This window comes from Hyperolius riggenbachi, chromosome 12 (assembly GCF_040937935.1).
Source record: "Hyperolius riggenbachi isolate aHypRig1 chromosome 12, aHypRig1.pri, whole genome shotgun sequence".
Classification (NCBI taxonomy): domain Eukaryota; kingdom Metazoa; phylum Chordata; class Amphibia; order Anura; family Hyperoliidae; genus Hyperolius; species Hyperolius riggenbachi.
In genome coordinates this window covers 169,868,433-169,890,121 of record NC_090657.1, presented here as the reverse complement: position 1 = coordinate 169,890,121, position 21,689 = coordinate 169,868,433, and the positions used below count along the sequence as shown (strand labels likewise).

Genomic DNA, 21,689 nt, shown 5'->3' with positions numbered 1-21,689 from the left:
ATAATTAATTTTTTCCCACATTTTTCCTATTTTCCCATTAAAACACATTTAGAATAAAATAATTCTTGGCATAATGTCCCACCTAAAGAAAGCCTAATTGGTGGTGGAAAAAACAAGATATAGATCGTTTAATTGTGATAAGTAATGATAAAGTTATAGACGAATGAATAGAAGGAGCGCTGAAAGGTGAAAATTGCTCTGGTGGTCAGGGGGTAAACCCCCTCAGTGGTGAAGTGGTTAAAATAACTGTTTCTATCGAAAACCCGAAATTTCGCGTTAAACACAAATTTGCGCCGAAATGCAAAATTACATGATGGAAATTTCGCTTACGGAATTCCAAATTACTGTTAGTATGGCAATTACAAAATTAGGAATTCGCGATGTAGTGGCAACATTCGCATCCGTAATTACGGAAACACAAAATTGCGCAAATTTATGCTCAACACTAGGATGCACAGAGAGAAGGTAACAAGGAGTAGACAGATTTGAGAAATGTTAAACATCACATTGATTATCCTTTATCCCTATTCCCCTCTTCCTCACTTGGAATGGTCGGAGTTACAGTATAAACCATCTCCTGCTGTCCTGATTTATGGTGTACGAATTCATTTTTTTGTGTTTTAATGTGTTGCAGTGAGTTGCCTTGCTGCAACTCAACGCAACACATTAAAATGCATTAAGTGTAAAAGGGCCCTTAAATGTTAATTCTCTCTGATATTTGCCTTGCGACACTCAATCTTAAATACATAGAAAGGCATCAGTCTCCCACTATCCAGCAAAAGGGATATCCTAAAATAACATTGAGGCTGCTTTCCCACCAGGACGTTGCGTTTTAGGGGACCTTATAGGTCGCATAATGTGCCCCTAACGCAACGCCTGGTGGTGTTCGTGGAAGACGCTACCAAGAGTCGCGTTATGCAGCTCTTGGTGCGCCTTTTCTGTGCTATGGCTGCGGAGACCACGTGATCCGCATCATGTGGTCCTGCCAGCCAATCGCCGCATAGGGTGGCCCTCCAGGAAGTAAACACTGCACATCACACCGTGCAATGAATATTAATTAGCCATGTGGCTGGCTGCGGAGGAGGAGGGGAGACCTCCTCCTCCAACATTACTGAGCATGTGCAAACAGTCTAACGCAGCTTAGCCGCATATGACGTACAGCATGCAGCACTTTAACTTGACGTGCTGCGTTACAATGTAACACAACTTGGGCACTGTGAACAGCCCATTGATTTTTCATTGCTGTGCGGTGGGCTGCGTTACAGGCTGCACTAACGTGCACCTGTAACGTCTTAATGTGAAAGCAGCCTGAAGGCATTTATATACGAGTGCTTCAGAGTTTTACAGGTCTTCTGAAGCTGTTTGTCTCTGCAGGGATGTCTTGTAAATTCAAAGTAAATTCATTGAGGTATGCATAGCAGGCAAGCAGTACAGTGTGGAGCAATATAAGAAGCACAATGCAGTAAAGAGGAGATTTCGGTACTGGGGGATCAGAAAGATGCAGAGAAAACATCTAGGATAAAACACATTCCAGCAGATGCTGATGGGAAAATACGTCATGGAGCTGGCACCTGACAATAAGAGAACATAATCCTACAGTGTGTCCATTATGCTCAGAGACTGGAAACCTTCAAACCCCCCTTAAAACTCACCTTTCCAGACAAGCTTATCATTTGTTAGTCAGATATTGAGGCTCACCACCTCATCTGCTAACCCCTTTATCCCCTCACCTGGTTCATCTACACTCTAGATTGTAAACTCACAAGGACAGGGTCCTCATCCTAGTGTCTCCATCCCACTAGTCACACCTCCAGTTATGCCTCTAGCCCAGCCTCCATTCACACCTCCAGGCCAGCCTCCAGCCACACCTCTAGTCACACCTACATTCACACCTCCAATCCATCCTCCAGTCATGCCTCCAGTCACATCTTCATCACAGCTACAGTCCAGCCTCCAGTCAATAATCTAGTGGCATCACCAGTCACACATCTAGTCACACCTCCAGCCCAGCCTCCAGTCACAAATCTAATGATGTCTCCAGTCATACCTCCAGCCCAGCCTCCAGTCATGCCACCAGTCATGCCTCCAGCCCAGCTTCCAGTCACAAATGTCTCCAGTCCAGCGTCAAGTCATGCCACCAGTTATACCTGCACTCATGCCACCAGTCATACCTCCAGTCCAGCCTCCATTCAAACCTCCAGTCAAACCTCCAGCCCATCTTCCAGTCAAAAATCTAGTCATGTCTCCAGTCACACCTCCATTCATGTCTCCATTTACACCCCCAGTCCAGCCTCCAGCCACACCTCTAGTCACCTCTCCATTCACACTTCCAGCCACTTCATCAGTCACACCTCTAGTCATGCCTCCAGTTACACCTCTAGTCATACCTCCAGTCACATCTCTAGGTATTGCTCTAGTCAAACTTCCAGTCAAACCTCTAGTCACGTCACCAGTCAGACCTCCAGTCATGCCTCCAGTTACACCTCCAGTCATGCCATCATCACATCTCCTGTCCTCACATTGCACTGGTTCTTTCTGACATAAGTAAGTGTTCTTTATATTGGTATTTAAAAGTAAGTAATTCACATTCCAGGGTTAAACCTTACATCACCTTTCCATGCTCAGATATCTTTCTTCCCTATCATCACTGTGCAACCTCCCCTGCCCCCCCCCCCCCCTTTTCACCAGGTCTGTACATTAGATACCAAAGGAGACTACTAGTGGGGCTACAAACAACAGGAGCAACCAACTCCAAAAATACTTCTGTCCCTTGAAAACAGATGAGTTTGTACATTATCTGTGATATATCAGTGTCACTTACACTCAATAATAAGTCTACTACAGTGGTTTGCAAAAGTATTCGGCCCCCTTGAAGTTTTTCACATTTTGTCATATTACTACCGCAAACATGAATCAATTTGATTGGAATTCCACTTTAAAGACCAATACAAAGTGGTGTACATGTGAGAAGTGGAACGAAAATCATACAGGATTCCAAACATTTAAAAGAAAAAATAACTGCAAAGTGGGGTGTGCGCAATTATTCAGCCCCCTGAGTCAATACTTTGTAGAACCACCTTTTGCTGCAATTACAGCTGCCAGTCTTTTAGGGTATGTCTCTACAAGCTTTGCACATCTAGAGACTGAAATCCTTGCCTATTCTTCTTTGCAAAACAGCTCCAGATCAGCCAGATTAGATGGACAGCGTTTGTGAACAGCAGTTTTCAGATCTTGCCACAAATTCTCAATTGGATTTAGATCTGGACTTTGACTGGGCCATTCTAACACATGTATATGTTTTGTTTTAAACCATTCCATTGTTGCCCTGGCTTTATGTTTAGGGTCGTTGTCCTGCTGGAAGGTGAACCTCCGCCCCAGTCTCAAGTCTTTTGCAGACTCCAAGAGGTTTTCTTCCAAGATTGCCCTGTATTTGGCTCCATCCATCTTCCCATGAACTCTGACCAGCTTCCCTGTCCTGCTGAAGAGAAGCACCCCCAGAGCATGATGCTGCCACCACCATATTTGACAATGGGGATGGTGTGTTCAGAGTGATGTGCAGTGTTAGTTTTCCGCCACACATAGCGTTTTGCATTTTGGCCAAAAAGTTCCATTTTGGTCTCATCTGACCAGAGCACCTTCTTCCATGTGTTTTCTGTGTCCCCCACATGGCTTGTTGCAAACTGCAAACGGGACTTCTTATGCTTTTCTGTTAACAATGGCTTTCTTCTTGCCATTCTTCCATAAAGGCCAAATTTGTGCAGTGCTTGACTAATAGTTGTCCTGTGGACAGATTCCCCCACCTGAGCTGTAGATCTCTGCAACTCGCCCACAGTCACCATGGGCCTCTTGACTGCATTTCTGATCAGCGCTCTCCTTGTTCGGCCTGTGAGTTTAGGTGGATGGCCTTGTCTTGGTAGGTTTACAGTTGTGCCATACTCCTTCCATTTCTGAATGATCGCTTGAACAGTGCTCCGTGGGATGTTCAAGGCTTTGGAAATCTTTTTGTAGCCTAAGCCTGCTTTAAGTTTCTCAATAACTTTATCCCTGACCTGTCTGGTGTGTTTTTTGGACTTCGTGGTGTTGTTGCTCCCAATATTCTCTTAGACAACTTCTGAGGCGATCACAGAGCAGCTGTATTTGTACTGACATTAGATTATACACAGGTGCACTCTATTTAGTCATTAGCACTCATCAGGCAATGTCTATGGGCAACTGACTGCACTCAGACCAAAGGGGGCTAAATAATTAGGTACACCCCACTTTGCAGTTATTTTTTTGTAAAAAATGTTTGGAATCCTGTATGATTTTCGTTCCACTTCTCACATGTACCCCACTTTGTATTGGTCTTTCACGTGGAATTCCAATAAAATTGATTGTTTGTGGCAGCAATATGACAAAATGTGGAAAACTTCAAGGGAGCCAAATACTTTTGCAAACCACTGTAAATCAACCCCATTCTGGTATTCTTTTCAGAACCTAGAAGTGGTCCTGCTCACCTGGTCTGGTCTTATAAAACAAAAAAGTCCTTAGAATTTATTTCAAAATGCAAAACAAAACAAATAGAACTAGAATGCTACTGGTTGCTGGAGACTGATTGGCCGTTCTCTGTTTATAAGGTTTTGTACTCTGTAGCAGTCAGAGGTAACGATTTAAGCTGCATGCCTGTAATGAGACTGATCTTTCTGTTTGTTTATAGGAGACATTCTGCAGAGGAACAGAACGCTCAGAGGTAAAGATCAGGCAGAGAAAGAGACTTCATTAAATCCTCCTCTACTGCACAGCGGGGTTCAGCCGGAGAAGGTAAAGCTCTTTACTAATAAAATAGACTCTACAGTGTTCTAAAAGTGAAAACTGAACCAATAAACTTCCCTCCATCTTCTCAACCACTCCTTAACATCTCGTAACCAAAAAGGGCTCATTCAGACACATGGTTTAGTAGAGGTTATTTATCAACCTTTTTATGGTACTCTTCAGCCAAACATTAATCTACGCAGCTGTGTCTACGCTCTCACCCAGTTACGAATCCCCAACAGCCGGGGGCAGTCTGAGGTAATAATAGCTAAGCAACCATTTGGTTTCACCATCCATGTCCATCCATGAGCCCCAATTGGGGTCTCATTCTCCTTTTTACAGCACAAGCACAGTGCCCCAGCATCAACCCTATGGCCGGCCTGGACAGTACCAGCCAAGGTTAAACTATGCACAATTGTCAAAAAGATAAAAAAAAATGAAATTTACAATCCAAAAAGTATGCAGCATTAAGCTGCTGACATTAGTGACTCCATCATGATACAGGCAGTCATATTGTTTGTCCTCCAGAACTGGAGCCACCGCATCCCACCATATTGATGTGCACCTTGCATGCACTTGTCCATACACTCCCTCGGCATGGATAGTATACGTGCTGCATGATGATGTCACTTCCTACAAAGTGCCCAGGCAAAGCCTTCTACTAATGAAGTAAAGTATTTGCCAGCTAAAACAATTGTGTTAGTAAAGACACAAAAGCAGTTTTTTTTCCCTAATGCACTAATATTTTCTTGTTCCTGTGTTTTATTGGTTGCAAACAGTAATAAGATACATTAGGCCTGATCCACATTACGTTTTCTCCTAAGTTTCCTCCTAGGAGATAATTTCCTATCTTCTGTTTAAAATAAATTGTCAGCACTCTGCAATTGAAAAAGAACCTAAAGTAGATGAAAAAAGTACTGTCACAATTATTCTGAGTATTTTCTTGCGGGTGGGTTAAAAGGCATTTATTGATATGATGTGACAATATCACCTAGGAGAAAACTTGGAGAAAAAGTGAATTGGATCAGACCATAGGCAAATGCAGGGGGTGGATTACAGCTGCCCAGAATCCCCCCTCAGACCAGGGTCGGTGCAGTGTCTATGAATTGGCACAAGTTGAGACACCAGAATGTCTGCAGGAATCCTGCAGCTCACAGCACTGTCCCCTTTCTTTCCCTGCTACAGTTGACTTTGGATGTAGCAGCAGCATTTGTACAGAGCATGGAGCAGCAGTGTGTGTACAGAGCATGGAGCAGCAGTGCGTGTACAGAGCATGTAGCAGCAGTGTGTGTACAGAGCATGGAGCAGCAGTGTGTGTACAGAGCATGGAGCAGCAGTATGTGTACAGAGCATGGAGCAGCAGTGCGTGTACAGAGCATGGAGCAGCAGTGCATGTACAGAGCATGGAGCAGCAGTGCGTGTACAGAGCCTGGAGCAGCAGTGTGTGTACAGAGCATGGAGCAGCAGTATGTGTACAGAGCATGGAGCAGCAGTGCGTGTACAGAGCATGGAGCAGCAGTGCATGTACAGAGCATGGAGCAGCAGTGCGTGTACAGAGCCTGGAGCAGCAGTGTGTGTACAGAGCATGGAGCAGCAACGTGTGTACAGAGCATGGAGCAGCAATGTGTGTACAGAGCATGGAGCAGCAGTGTTTGTACAGAACATGGAACAACAGTGTGTGTACAGAGCATGGAGCAGCTCTGGGGAACTTAACAGAGTCAGGTATGAGCACAGCCCTGTGCCGCTGCTGGGTGAATGCTTCACTTTCCCCTTCATTACCAATGTCGGCTGTCCTCATTATTATCTTTATGCAAACTACTCCTGATCGATCCTGTTGTCGGTCGGTCGGTCGGACAGGAAATTGCATTATGTGTACCCAGCATGATGTCCTACCATATTATTATACTGTATTGTGCGTGGCTGAGGGAGACCTTTCAGGAATCCCCCCCCCCCCCCTTGAAAATCCTGGGTTTGCCCCTGCAGACCCACATGGCCATATGCACTTAACTTTTTTTCTTGATCTTTTTCCTAGGAGATAACAATTCATCTTGTATTTAAAATAGTAAATAAATAGTAAATAAATGTCCTAAAGAAAGGAGAGATGCGGGCACTGCTGCATAAAATCCCTTTATTGTGGCCGGGTTACAGAGTGGTCAGTAGTGGGGGGAGAGGGTTTGCCTGACAGCTGTTTCACAAGTATACAACTTGCTTCTTCAGAGGTTTTTAGCCTCTGAAGAAGCAAGTTGTATACTTGCAAAACAGCTGTCAGGCAAACCCTCTCCCCCCACTACTGACCACTCTGTAACCCGGCCACAATAAAGGGATTTTATGCAGCAGTGCCCGCATCTCTCCTTTCTTCAAGACGCTGTGGCATATCGGTGCACGTTGCAGGTAAGCCCATCTGTGGCCGTTCCATCCCTGCCGCATACTGGTGCCAGTTTTTCTATTGCTCTCTCTTCCAATATTATTGTAAATAAATATCCACAGCGCTAAAATTAAAAGTAATACAACTTTTATTGATTGCAATCTATAGCAAAAATCACAGACCTTAAACTAATAATGATATTAGCACCAGTCCCCTTTAACCTCCTTGGCGGTAACCCCGTGTGTGACACGGGGTAAGCCGCCGGAGGGTGCCGCTCAGGCCCTGCTGGGCCGATTTACGTAATTTTTTTTTTGCTGGACGCAGCTAGCACTCTGCTAGCTGCACCAGCACCCCGATCGCCGCCGCCGCGTGCCCGATCGCCGCTATCCGGTGCGGCGCGCGGCCCCCCCCCCCAGACCCCGAGCGCTGCCTGGCCAGTCAGTGCCAGGCAGCGCCGAGGGGTGGATCGGGTCTCCCAATGACGTCCCGACGTCGGTGACGTCATCCCGCCCCATCGCCATGGCGACGGGGGAAGCCCTCCAGGAAATCCCGTTCTTTGAACGGGATTTCCTGATCGGTGATCGCCGAAGGCGATCGAAGCGGGCGGGGGGATGCCGCTGAGCAGCGGCTATCATGTAGCGAGCCCTCGGCTCGCTACATGATTAAAAAAAAAATTTTTTTTAAAAACTGCCGCGCTTCCCCCTGGCGGTATTTTTCATACCGCCAAGGGGGTTAATACCACAAATTACCTCCATGCATAGTAACACATGCAATCTCACTGCAGTGAGTTGATAGGGCACAAAATGGTTAAAATGTATGGGATCAAGTAAAATTCACTGTGAAAAATATTGCTAAGGAAAAAAAAATATGTTGCTGAGAAAAAAATGAAATGAATCTCCTGATTATAAGGAATCATGTGTCCATGAGATATATGCAAATCTGTAACTTGCAAATGCAATGCACAATGGATGTATTCGAATGTCCAATTCCTTGAATATAAATGTGATGCCAATAATTGGATGCACTGCAGCATAGATATTGGTACACTGGTATAATCACAGAGGCGTTTACATTACCCTCCGCCGTCTGGTGATAGTGTCTGCAGCCACCGCCACCTCAATCCACCGCTGGTGTGCCCAGTGACAAAGCGGGAGAGGCTGTAAGCCACAAGCGGTGTGGGATGCTGGAATAGCAGGTCGGATCCTTAACTGGCTCTTCCGCCCCCACGGCTGTCAGATAGTAGATATGGCCGAACCTCCGATTTTCGGTTTGTGAACCGCGAACGCAAACTTCCGCAAAAGTTCGATTCGCGCGAACTTTCGCAAACCGCAATAGACTTTAATGGGGAGGTGAACTTTGAAAACTAGAAACATTTATGATGGCCACAAAAGTGATGGAAAAGATGTTTCAAAGGGTCTAACACCTGGATGGGGGCATGGCGGAGTGGGATACACGCCAAAAGTCCCGGTGAAAAATCTGGATTTGACGCAAAGCAGCGTTTTAAGGGCAGAAATCACATTGCATGCTAAATTGGAGGCCTAAAGTGCTTTAAAACATCTTGCATGTGTATACATCAATCAGGGAGTGTAATTAGAGTACTGCTTCACACGGACACACTAAACTCACTGTGTAATGCACCGCAAAAAGCTGTTTGTATTGTGACGGCCGTGCTGGACTGGTGCATACCATGGCGAGAGTGCAGGCGATAGCAGTTTTCAAGCCCATATGGTCGCCAGGCTGAGGTAGCTCAATGACAGAACAACAGTGACTGTCTAGCTGATTGAATTTGGTCTGTCCACAATGAAGCAACGACTTTAGTATCTTTGGTGTGCCACCCCCTGAGACACTCATATAGCCGGCGGTCATTGCTTCATTGTGATACGCAAGTCCCTTCACCGCGGCAAGGTAACGATCACGAAGGGGAATTGACACATGTACATGCCTTTTGTTTTGTTGTTGCAGCCGCAGTGCAGCCAGAAAAATTAGGCAGGCATGTACATGCACCAGAAAAATTACTATAGCGGCCTCTGCTAGCAGTGGACTTAAAAATTCAGGAATCCGCCTGGAGTCTTGGACCCTGTTGGTGGTGGCGGAGAAGGCAGTCAAGCGGCGTGCAGGCAGAGATGCTGTGTGGGGAGTGACTTAGTCATGGGGCGGGCAGTCACACAGCGTGCAGGCAGAGATGCTGTGTGCTGGGACTGACTTAGTCTTCGGGCAGACAGTAGCCCTCCGGGATCCATGCCTCATTCATTTTGATAAAGGTGAGGTACTGAACACTTTTGTGACTTAGGCGACTTCTCTTCTCAGTGACAATGCCTCCAGCTGCGCTGAAGGTCCTTTCAGACAGGACGTTTGAGGCAGGGCAAGACAGAAGTTGGATGGCAAATTGGGACAGCTCTGGCCACAGGTCAAGCCTGCGCACCCAGTAGTCCAAGGGTTCATCGCTGCTCACAGTGTCTACATCCACACTTAAGGCCAGGTAGTTGGCTACCTGCCGGTTGAGGCGTTGGTGGAGGGTGGATCCGGGAAGCGCTAAGGCGAGGCGTTTGGACTAAAGAATGTCCGCATGTCCGACATCACCATGAGATTGCTGGAACGTCCTGTCCTTGCCTGCGTGGACATGGGAGAAGGATTACTGGCAATGGTACCTTTATTGCGTTGTGCTGTGACATCACCCTTAAACGCATTGTAAAGCATAGTTGCCAGCTTGTTCTGCAAGTGCTGCATCCTTTCTGCCTTCATGTAATTTGGAAACATCTCCACCACTTTGTGCCTATATCAAGGGTCTAGTAGCATGGCCACCCAGTACAGCTCATTCCCCTTGAGTTTTTTTATACGGGGGTCCCTCATCAGGATGGCCACCTTGAGTTTATTTTTTTCTCTTTGTGCTTCTCGATCACCGGAAGCACAAGGAGGACGGGGAAACTTTTTTTTGCAGAAAGACTGAAGCCTCTAGTAAGAGAGCTTCGGTTTTTCTGCTGGGGACACGGATCGGTGATCAGGAACCATGTTCCCGTTCACTGCTCCCAGGGCTACCGGGAGACAGCAAGGGGGCACGCCCGCGATCGCGCCGAAGCGCGGCACCGCAGCAGAGCAGCCGCCTGGACATGAGGATCATGTCCGGACGGCTGAAATGGGTAAATATCACACTGTGCACGCTCACGTAGGTAGGTGCACTGAACAACAGCTAGGTATATGCAGTGATGGGTTTTATAAATGTGTACCTGACACACACACGTACCGTGAACAAGTACAGTGACTGGTGGTATTAAATATCACACTGCGTACGCTCACGTGGGTAGGTGGGTGCACTGAACAACAGGTAGGTAGGTATATGCAGTGCTGCTGGGTATTACAAATGTGCAGCTGTCTCACACACGTACCGTGAACAGGTACAGTGACTGGTGGTATTAAATATCACACTGCGTGCGCTCACATGGGTAGGTGGGTGCACTGAACAACAGCTTGGTATATGCAGTGCTGGGGGTATTAACAATGCGTGCGATACGTAGGTATTTAGGTAGGTGGACTAAACAGTGAACAGGTGCAGTGATTGGGATTACAAATGTGCAACTGCCTGTCACACATACAGGTAGTCACTGAATGTGCTGGGCCTGGCAGTGGCACAGTAGGAATTAAGGGGCCAAAGGCCAGCTGCGACTGACTGACAGGGCTGTATATAAATATAATGCAAGTGGGCCACACACAAAAAAAAATAAAAAAATCACAAGAACAAGATTAGCTCTCAAAAGAGCTGTTGAGGGGTGCTTTTTTAGCAATAAGAATCAGCAAGGAGCAAGCTAACAAGCCTACAAGAGCCTAACTAAGCTTTTCCTGTGAAAGTCTGCAGCAGCTCTCCCTACTCTAATTACTGCAGGCACACGAGTGAGTCCAATGCCTGACGCTGCCTGCATTTTATAAGGGGGGGAGGGCCTCCAGGAGGGAGTGTAGCCTGATTGGCTACAATGTGCCTGCTGACTGTGATGTAGAGACTCAAAGTTGACCCTAATGATGTACTATGGGAGCGAATCGAACTTCCGGAAAAGTTTGCGGTTCTCCGCGATAGCGAACCACGGAAGTTTGCCTGGAACCGTTCGCCAGCGAACCGTTCGGGCCATCTCTATCAGACAGGATAGTTCTGTGCTGCAAGCTGGTTCATTTAAAATAATTTTTCAGCACTTTACAAACGAAAGAGTACAAAAATGTGGGTGCAAAGGTACTAAGAAAATTATTTTAAGTATTTTCTTGCTCGCTAGTGGTTTAGAAGGTGTGCTATTTACAATTTGAGAACATATCATTTAGGAGAAAAAGTCAGGTGAAAAAGTTAGTTGGCATATGGGCCAAAATTCTTTTCACCACATGACACTGCTTCAAATAGTCATGTTTTCATACAGTCATCTAGTCATAAGCAGAAATTGCGCCACTATATAGTTCACATTATGACTTACTTCTTTTAATCTTAATGACCTTAACTCACCTAATAAAAGGTTTACTATTACAGCTCAAAACAGACATTCTATTAGACCAAGAGACCCACCTCATAGATACTACTCTGCATTTTTCAGGCTCAAGGATTTCTCAAATATCTTATTTAACATCTTTCATAAAAAGAAGAGAGGACTACTCATAACTTTTCATCAAAGGCTTACGGTGGACATTAAAGAGACTATCATGGATTGGTTTATGATTGTTTTATGGAACATAGAGGAAACACCATTCACTATTGTGAATGAATATGACCCAAACTGAAGCCAACTGAAACATATTAAATCACTCATACGTAAGGTTAAACATATCAGACTGGTACTCGTGTAGTGGCGGGGGATTTAAACATACAGTGGCTTGCAAAAGTATTCGGCCCCCTTGAAGTTTTCCACATTTTGTCACATTACTGCCACAAACATGAATCAATTTTATTGGAATTTCACGTGAAAGACCAATACAAAGTGGTGTACACGTGAGAAGTGGAACGAAAATCATACACGATTCCAAACATTTTTTACAAATCAATAACTGCAAAGTGGGGTGTGCGTAATTATTCATAGACCTTGCCTGATGAGTGCTAATGACTAAATAGAGTGCACCTGTGTGTACTAATGCCAGTACAAATACAGCTGCTCTGTGACGGCCTCAGAGGTTGTCTAAGAGAATCTTGGGAGCAACAACACCATGAAGTCCAAAGAACACACCAGACCGGTCAGGGATAAAGTTATTGAGAAATTTAAAGCAGGCTTAGGCTACAAAAAGATCTCCAAAGCCTTGTACATCCCATGGAGCACTATACAAGCGATCATTCAGAAATGGAAGGAGTATGGCACAACTGTAAACCTACCAAGACAAGGCCGTCCACCTAAACTCGAAGGTCGAACAAGGAGAGTGCTAATCAGAAATGCAGTCAAGAGGCCCATGGTGACTCTGGACGAGCTGCAGAGATCAACAGCTCAGGTCGGGGAATCTGTCCATAGGACAACTATTAGTCGTGCACTGCACAAAGTTGGCTCTTATGGAAGAGTAACAAGAAGAAAGCCATTGGGGGACACAGCAAACGTGTAAGAAGGTGCTCTGGTCGGATGAGACCAAAATGGAACTCTTTGGCCAAAATGTGAAACGCTATGTGTGGCAGAAAACGAACAATGCACATCACTCAGAACACACCATCCCGACTGTCAAATATGGTGGTGGCAGCATTATGCTCTGGGGTTGCTACTCTTCAGTAGGGACAGGGAAGCTGTTCAGAGTTGATGGGAAGATGGATGGAGCCAAATACAGGGCAATCTTGGAAGAAAACCTCTTGGAGTCTGCAAAAGACTTGAGACTGGGGCGGAGGTTCACCTTCCAGCAGGACAATGACCCTAAACATAAAGCCAGGGCAACAATGGAATGGTTTAAATTAACAAAACATATCCATGTGTTAGAATGGCCCAGTCAAAGTCCAGATCTAAATCCAATCGGGAATCTGTGGCAAGATCTGAAAACTGCTGTTCACAAATGCGGTCCATCTAATCTGACTGAGCTGGAGCTGTTTTGCAAAGAAGAATGGGCAAGGATTTCAGTCTCTAGATGTGCAAAGCTGGTAGAGACATTACAAAGGTACCCCAGGGATGCAACGCGTTTTGCAGGCACAGCCCGCTTCATCACACCAGCAACTTTAGTGTATACTCTACCTCGCCCAGTGTACCACACTTTATACCTTTTACACACTATCACCGACACCAATATTTTCCATATTTTTACTCAATTGTAACAAAATGATACTCACTGATTATATGTTATCTACAGCAGAAATCATTATAGCTATGTCTATTGTCTCTGTCTACAGTTTGTCCCCACCATATTGCCTGATGAAGCGGGCTGTGCCTGCGAAACGCGTTGCATCCCTGGTGTACCTTTAATAAATGTATTTATTATTATTCAGACAGTCTATCAAGTCTGCTTTCCGGAGGTAAGTCCACCGCTTCCCCTTAGCAAATTTTAAAACTTTTATCTACTTTTATCCTGCTGGCGCCTCTGTTCTTTTACTGTTACACCGTGTCCACCCTTGGTGGAGGGGGTGAGACACCCCCTTCTTTCCGATCTACAGAGAGTGACTTTTTAACCCTGAGTGAAGACAGCTCTAATCTCCTCACCTGCCTATACAGTGGTTGCCCAAGTGGTAACCCATGTTTTTGAGTATAATTATCTCACTAATCATTTACGCCAATTGTTTCCGACATACTGCCCTATATTGGGCTCTCGGTTTCTCCATTTTATCATTCGCTGATGTTTTTTCTCCTCAGTCTGCGGATAAATTGCCCACACACAGATCCTATGACTGCCCCATTGATTTATTGCCTGGTACTATACCTTCCCGGGGACATTTATATAGTCTTTCTGGTCCTGAAAAACAGGCTATGAAAGACTACATTAAAGAGAATCTGGTTTTATTCGACTATCTACTTCTCCAGCTGGGGCAGGGGTTATTTTTGTAGAAAAAAAAGATTGTGGACTAAGTCCATGCATTGACTACAGAAGTTTGAACAAGATCACTATAAAGAACAGATATCCACTTCCTCTTATTGATGATCTGTTTTCTCAAGTGTCTGGGGCAAAAATCTTCAGTAAGTTAGACCTGAGGGGAGCATATAACTTGATCAGGATTCGACAGGGGGAAGAATGGAAGATGGCTTTTAACACTCAGGACAGGCATTACGAATACCACGTGATGTCCTTCGGCCTTTGTAATGCCCCAGCCGTCTTCCAGGATTTCGTCAATGATGTATTTACAGATGTTCTGGGCAAATATGTGGTGGTTTATTTGGAAGATATCCTAGTTTATTCCAAGTCCTTGTTACAACATCGTGATCATGTGAAAAAGGTCCTTCAGAGGTTATGAGAAAACTCATTATTTGCTAAATTAGAAAAATGTATTTTTGAGGTTACTGAGGTACCTTTCTTGGGATATGTGATTTCAGACTCTGGTTTGTCTATGGACAAAAAGAAAGTTTCTGCAGTTTTGGAGTGGCCACAGCCGGGAGACCTTAAGGCATTGCAACGGTTTTTGGGTTTTGCCAATTACTATATAAAATATAAATTCATTAAAAAGTGTTCCACTCTGGTGGCACCATTAACAGATCTCACAAAAAAGGGGCCGATCCTTCTAATTGGCCGTCTTCGGCCTGCAAGGCTTTTGCTTCTTTGAAAACAGCTTTTTGCGCTGCCCCCATCTTGATGCATCCCAATGTCGCTGTAACGCTTGCCAGGTACTAGCCATAGGTCAGATCGTATGCCCATATAACTGGCATCTAATCCAGCCCTAACACCTGCGCAAAGCTCCTTCCTAACAACAAACTAAACCTCTGCAGGTAGATGTTACATATAACTTGGCCAGATAGCAAGACACCAAGGCAGCAATGGATGCAATACAATATATTTGTAATAGTCACCTGAGACCTATAGAGCTGAGGTAATCAAGGTGCAAAATGTCAATACAGATGCATAGTCAGACAGGCCGAGATCAGGGCAGGCAGCAAACAGTCATAACGGTAATCCAGGCAATTGGTCGGTGCAGGCAGCAAACAGGGGAAATCCAACAAGCAGAGATCGAAATCCAGATAATCCAATAACAAGAACAGGAAAACAGAGTAGCCAACAACCAGCAAACAAGAGCTAGAAGCTATCATGAGCAATGACAGAGAGCACTCAGCAGGTTTAAATCCTACATGCAACCAATCAGTGGCCGGCCACATACACACAACAGCCAATCACACGCAGGCATCAATCAGCTGACAGCAAAATCAGCTGACACAGGTGACCACAACAGGTCAGCTGACCCACCCAGTACTGACCAGCAAACTTCCTGACAGTATCAGCCATAGCACAGTGGTCAAGCGCACCGCCTCCGACGTGAGAGACCAGGATTCAATTCCAGGGAGGGTCAGCATCCACATATATATTTATTATATAAACCCCCTTCCTGAGGGTCAGCTGACTCTACCTCCGTCACTGACTCAGACCATACTGCAGCCGAGAGGAGCGATTCCTTACAGTCGCATTACCATTCTGTGTAGAAGCTGATGCCTCTGAAGTAGGAGTTGGGGCAGTTCTTTCTCAGTACTCAGGTCAGCCTGAACATTTGCACCCTTGTGCTTTCTTTTCTAAAAAGTTTTTACCAGCAGAACATAATTATGATATAGGAAACAGGGAACTCTTGGCAGTTAAGATGGCTTTTGAGGAATGGAGGTATTGGTTGGAGGGCGCTGAGCATCCTGTCACTGTGTACACTGATCATAAGAACCTTGAGTATGTGGAAAAAGCGAAGAGACTCAATCCCAGACAGGCTCGATGGGCACTATTTTTTTCACGTTTCAATTTTACTATAACTTACAAGCCGGGAAGTAAAAATGTAAAAGCTGATGCTCTGTCCAGATGTTTTGATTCAGAGATTGTGCAACCTGAGGCTCTAGTTTCTATAATTCCCAAACATTGTGTGGTCGCTGCTACGGACACTCAGAATTCCTTAAACTTAAATTATTGTCCTCTTTTCAGGAAAGTTGTCCACCTGGGAAACCGTCAGACGTATATTATGTACCAATTCATCTACGTCTGCAGGTACTTCATACATTTCATGATACAAAAACTGGCAGGACATCCTGGCGAGACAAAAACTCTTGGCTCGTCATGTTTGGTGGCCAACTATGAGGAGAGATTGTAAACTCTTTGTTGGTGAATGCAATATCTGTGCCAGAAGTAAGGCCTCTAGGAGCGCCCCTAGAGGGAATCTGACGCCTTTGCCTTTACCCCAGGTCCCCAGGACACATATTGCTATGGATTTTGTAGTAGATTTGCCTTCTTCCGGTGGTATGAGCGTCATTTGGATAGTCGTGGACCGATTCAGTAAGATGGCTCATTTCGTTCCTCTATATCAGGGGTCCCCAAACGTTTTGGGTCAAGGGACGGGTCAACATACTTCAGACTGCTGGGGGGCCGGAGTATACATAAAGTTATGTCTTTTCGGTCCAGACAGTGAAGCATACTCAGGTGACAACCTGAAGTCTAATTGGACAGCAGTGTCACCTGATGTGGAATTTGATTGGAAACAAGCAAAATTACTGCTTTCTGGCTTCCATGTGGATGAGTGGTGCCAGCACTGCTATTCTATATGTGGACCACCAATATTTAAAGATGTAGCTGACCACATCTATAAGTAATACTAATACTAATATTTTGTGTGTGGGGGGCCGGTAAAAAAGCCTCAGGGGGCCACATTCGGCCCGCGGGCCTTAGTTTGAGGACCACTGCTCTATATAAATTGCCTTCTGCAAAGGAGTTGGCAGAATTATTTATTGAGCATATTGTTCGATTACATGGTATTCCAGAGAACATTGTGTCTGACTGGGAAGTTTAGTTTGTCTCTCGATTCTGGCAATCATTTTGTTCTCAATTGGGAATTGCGTTATCATTTTTATCAGGCTTCCATCCTAAGACCAACGGCCAGACGGAAAGGACGAATCAGTCCTTAGAACAGTATCTCAGGTGTTTCGTGTCTGACCGTCAGGAGACTTGGCTTAAGTTTTTGCCCTTTGCAGAATTTGCTTTTAACAATCAATTCCCAGTTCTTCCACCAAACTGTCGCCATTCCAGGTAGTCACGGGCCAGAGTCCTAAGTTCACCTCCTTCTTTACTTCTCATTCTTCACACCCAGTTTTAGAAGAATGGATCTCTCAGATGCAGACAGTTTGGGCTCAGGTCAGAGAGAATTTAGAAAAAGCAGTATCTCAGCAGAAACTTTATGCTGATTGCCATCAATCTCCAGAATATACATTTTCAGCAGGAGATCTTGTCTGGATTTCCACTCGCAACATTCCTCTTCGCCAACCATCTGTTAAGTTAGGCCCCAAATATATTGGTCCTTTTCCTGTGGCTGAAATAATTAATGATGTAGTATATTGGGTGACTTTACCTTGGTCCATGAGAGGAGTGAGGTCATTTCATGTCTCTTTATTGAAACCAAAAGCCAATGTTTCTTCTTCTGATCCCCCTCCCCCAATTGTGGTGGATAAGGGAACCTGAGTATGAGAAGTTTCGTACTTCTCTACAATACTTGGTAGATTAGAAAGGTTATGGCCCAGAGGAGAGAAGTTGGGTTCCTGTACGGCAAGCCCATGCCAATGAATGAATTCAGGAATTTCTTTGTCAACATCCTGATAAGCCAGGTAGGGAGTGTCCGAAATCCACCCCTCCCTTAATGTAACAAACTTACCTGGTGTTGTCTCTGGAGGCTGCTCTGAGCAGCTGGAGGAAGCTTACTCTTTGGTTGGTCGCATCCCCGGCTCCCCTGTAGATGTGGGTCATTGTGTTTCTGGCAGTCTCTCTAGGAGGATGTGCACAGCTCAGAACTGCCTTTATAGGTTAAGGAGGCGTGTCTGAAGTGTGTCAGCTTTTTCCTGTGGTCAGCTGACACTTGTTGCAGGGATGTTGCTGTGCTGATTGGTCTGATTTTCCTGGGGGCATGGCCTGTGCTCTATTCCGGTTATATAAACCTTGGGCATTCAGTTACTCACTGTCCATTATAGCTTTCAGTTCTCTGAGTGCTGGGCCTTGCTTTACTACTTAGTCTAGTTAAAGTTCCGGAGAGCTACATATGTCATATATTGTGCATCAGCACGATATATATATGTACTCTAGTCAGTCAGTATTGTATTATTGTAATATTGCATATTATTCTGTGTATCGACCTTTGCCTGCCTCTTGACCTCGAATCTGCCTAGCCCCTCTGCATTACTGCCATCTGATATCTGTGTATGACTCAGCCTGTCCCTGACTTCGCTCCTGTTTGATCCTTCCAATACGACTGACATCTGACCTATGTGTATGACTTTGGCCTGTATAACGTTTTCGCACCTGTCTTAGCCTACTGTACTTTAGCCATCTGATTACCAGTGTATGATCCTAGTCTGTTTTTGACCTTGCTCTGCCTCAGTCCCTGTGTACCGCATATCTCTGACTTTGTGTATGACCTCAGTTGACCATCTTACCTCAATTATCGTATATTCAGTGTACACTTCATAGCCTGCATCACAGCCAGCATTACAAAACCTTTGAATCCGCAGGAATCATTTATCTTTCAATCTAATTGGGTGAGGTGGGATGTGAAGCGACTTATGACAATTGTATAATGAGTCCAGAACCACCCATTCATAAAACCATAAAGGCCGGGTGGAACTAATCCCCTTATTGCTAATATTTAGAACCCCACGTGGCCTAACCGCCAGTGTGATTAGGGGGTGATAACAGTTTACTCACAAAGGGGAGTAGTGTATGGGGAGGGAGGACTATATAGTTGCTTAGCAAGTTGCGAGAGGGGCTAATAAGCCAACATAGTCTATTGTGTGGAATGTATGGGCTAGAATAAGTTTAAAGTATATAGTATGAAGAGGTTGGAAAGAGGGAAAATAAACCAGGAGTGAAGGAAGGAAGTAAAGACAGCACTATTTTATTATTATTATTATTATTAATGGCAAATTCTATATGTGCATTTATAAGGGACTTTGGTGCTTTTGTTATATAAAAATCGAATCTACAATTGTGGTTACTAGTGGCCCAGAATGATGTCAGCTGCTTCACTGCTGGGAAATGCAGGGGATGCACCTGCCAGCAGTAAAGATGTCACCACCAGTGATACATTTCAGATTGTAAATCAGGGAGAGGAAAGATTTTACAATAGCCAAACACTGGCTAAATAATCTGTAAATGAATATTGTTAAAAAAAAACAACATTTTTTTTCATTATGTTATTTTCACTACAATTCATCTTTAATTTAGGAAGCTGTTCTTGTTCATATGCTATAAATAGAACCACAGTGGGCTGTGGTGTTACTGATGCCATTGTGTTTGGGATCCAATGAAGAGGGCTCTTGTTGGTATGGTTTGTAGAGATATCTAGAAAGAGCAATTAACAATAATTAGAAATATCACAATGTGCTGCTCCAATGACTGAAGGGAGCAAATGGCCAATTATGTCATGGCAACGAATGTGATCATAAATCATACACATGTGTATCTTCCTGCCATCGTAGCGCATTATCTTCATAGGTTTTCCTTGCACTTATATTCAAATAAAGTATACACACCCAACATAAGGCATGAGGTGTAATTTGGACACTGTAAACCACTTTCAATTCAAATATGAAGTGAAAAGTTCTAGTATTTTGTCCATCCCGAGAATGTTAATTGTGTCCACATGTTGCTCTTCTTTTGGATAATACCATAAAGCCTAGCAGGGGTGTGAGGAAAGACCCCAATTTTACACACATTCTATTCACCTTCCCATAACTGCTGCTTTCCAACTAGTGTTGGGCGAACATCTAGATGTTCGGGTTCGGGCCGAACAGGCCGAACATGGCCGCGATGTTCGGGTGTTCGACCCGAACTCCGAACATAATGGAAGTCAATGGGGACCCGAACTTTTGTGGTTTGTAAAGCCTCCTTACATGCTACATACCCCAAATTTGCAGGGTATGTGCACCTTGGGAGTGGGTACAAGAGGAAAAAAAAATTAGCAAAAAGAGCTTATAGTTTTTGAGAAAATCGATTTTAAAGTTTCAAAGGGAAAACTGTCTTTTAAATGCGGGAAATGTCTGTTTTCTTTGCACAGGTAACATGTTTTTTGTCGGCATGCAGTCATAAATGTAATACATATAAGAGGTTCCAGGAAAAGGGACCGGTAACGCTAACCCAGCAGCAGCACACGTGATGGAACAGGAGGAGGGTGGCGCAGGAGGAGAAGAAGGCCACGCTTTGTGAGACACAACAACCCCGGCCTTGCATGAGGGCAAGAAGCGTGCGGATAGCAGGCTTTGTACCGCCATGCAGTCATAAATGTAATAAAGATAAGTGGTTCAATAAACAGGGACCACGCGGCAACGCTAACCCAGCAGCAGCAGACGTGATGGAACAGGAGCAGGCGCAGGAGGAGAAGGCCACGCTTTGTGAGACACAACAACCCAGGCCTTGCATGAGGGCAAGAAGCGTGCGGATAGCAGGCTTTGTACGGCCATGCAGTCATAAATGTAATAAAGATAAGTGGTTCAATAAACAGGGACCACGCGGCAACGCTAACCCAGCAGCAGCAGACGTGATGGAACAGGAGGAGGCGCAGGAGGAGAAGGCCACGCTTTGTGAGACACAACAACCCAGGCCTTGCATGAGGGCAAGAAGCGTGCGGATAGCATGCTTTGTACCGCCATGCAGTCATAAATGTAATAAAGATAAGTGGTTCAATAAACAGGGACCACGCGGCAACGCTAACCCAGCAGCAGCAGACGTGATGGAACAGGAGCAGGCGCAGGAGGAGAAGGCCACGCTTTGTGAGACACAACAACCCAGGCCTTGCATGTGGACAAAAAGCGTGCGGATATAGCAGCAATGCTTTTTGCCGCCATGCAGTCATAAATGTAATACAGATGAGAGGTTCAATAAACAGGGCCCGGAAACGCAACACCATCCCAGATGTTCATTGGTCATGTTACTTGGTTGGGGTCCTGGAGTGTTGCGTAGTCATTTCCAATCCAGGATTGATTCATTTTAATTTGAGTCAGACGGTCTGCATTGTCTGTAGAGAGGCGGATACGCCGATCTGTGACGATGCCTCCGGCAGCACTGAAACAGCGTTCCGACATAACGCTGGCTGCCGGGCAAGCCAGCACCTCTATTGCGTACATTGCCAGTTCGTGCCAGGTGTCTAGCTTCGATACCCAATAGTTGAAGGGTGCAGATGGATGGTTCGACACAGCTACGCCATCTGACATGTAGTCCTTGACCATCTTCTCCAGGCGATCGGTGTTGGAGGTGGATCTGCACGCTTGCTGTTCAGTGGGCTGCGGCTGCATGGGTGTCAGAAAATTTTCCCACTCCAAGGACACTGCCGATACCATTCCCTTTTGGGTACTAGCTGCGGCTTGCGTTGTTTGCTGCCCTCCTGGTCGTCCTGGGTTTGCGGAAGTCAGTCTGTCTGCGTACAACTGGCTAGAGGAGGGGGAGGATGTCAATCTCCTCT

The 21,689-nt window shown here is 45.2% G+C and overlaps 1 protein-coding gene across 8 annotated transcripts in view; it reads left to right on the top strand.

Moving 5' to 3' along the window:
* ZNF831 (zinc finger protein 831) overlaps positions 1-21,689 on the top strand; it is a 298,501-nt gene that overhangs the window by 164,542 nt on the left and 112,270 nt on the right. For all 8 annotated transcript variants that reach the window (XR_011025092.1, XR_011025091.1, XM_068262317.1 and 5 more), the window contains one exon: positions 4,697-4,800. Coding sequence is in view for 6 of the 8 variants with exons in the window: in XM_068262317.1 (XP_068118418.1) it covers positions 4,697-4,800 (104 nt within the window). In the remaining 2 variants the exon portion in view is untranslated. The remainder of the gene's footprint in view (positions 1-4,696; positions 4,801-21,689) is intronic.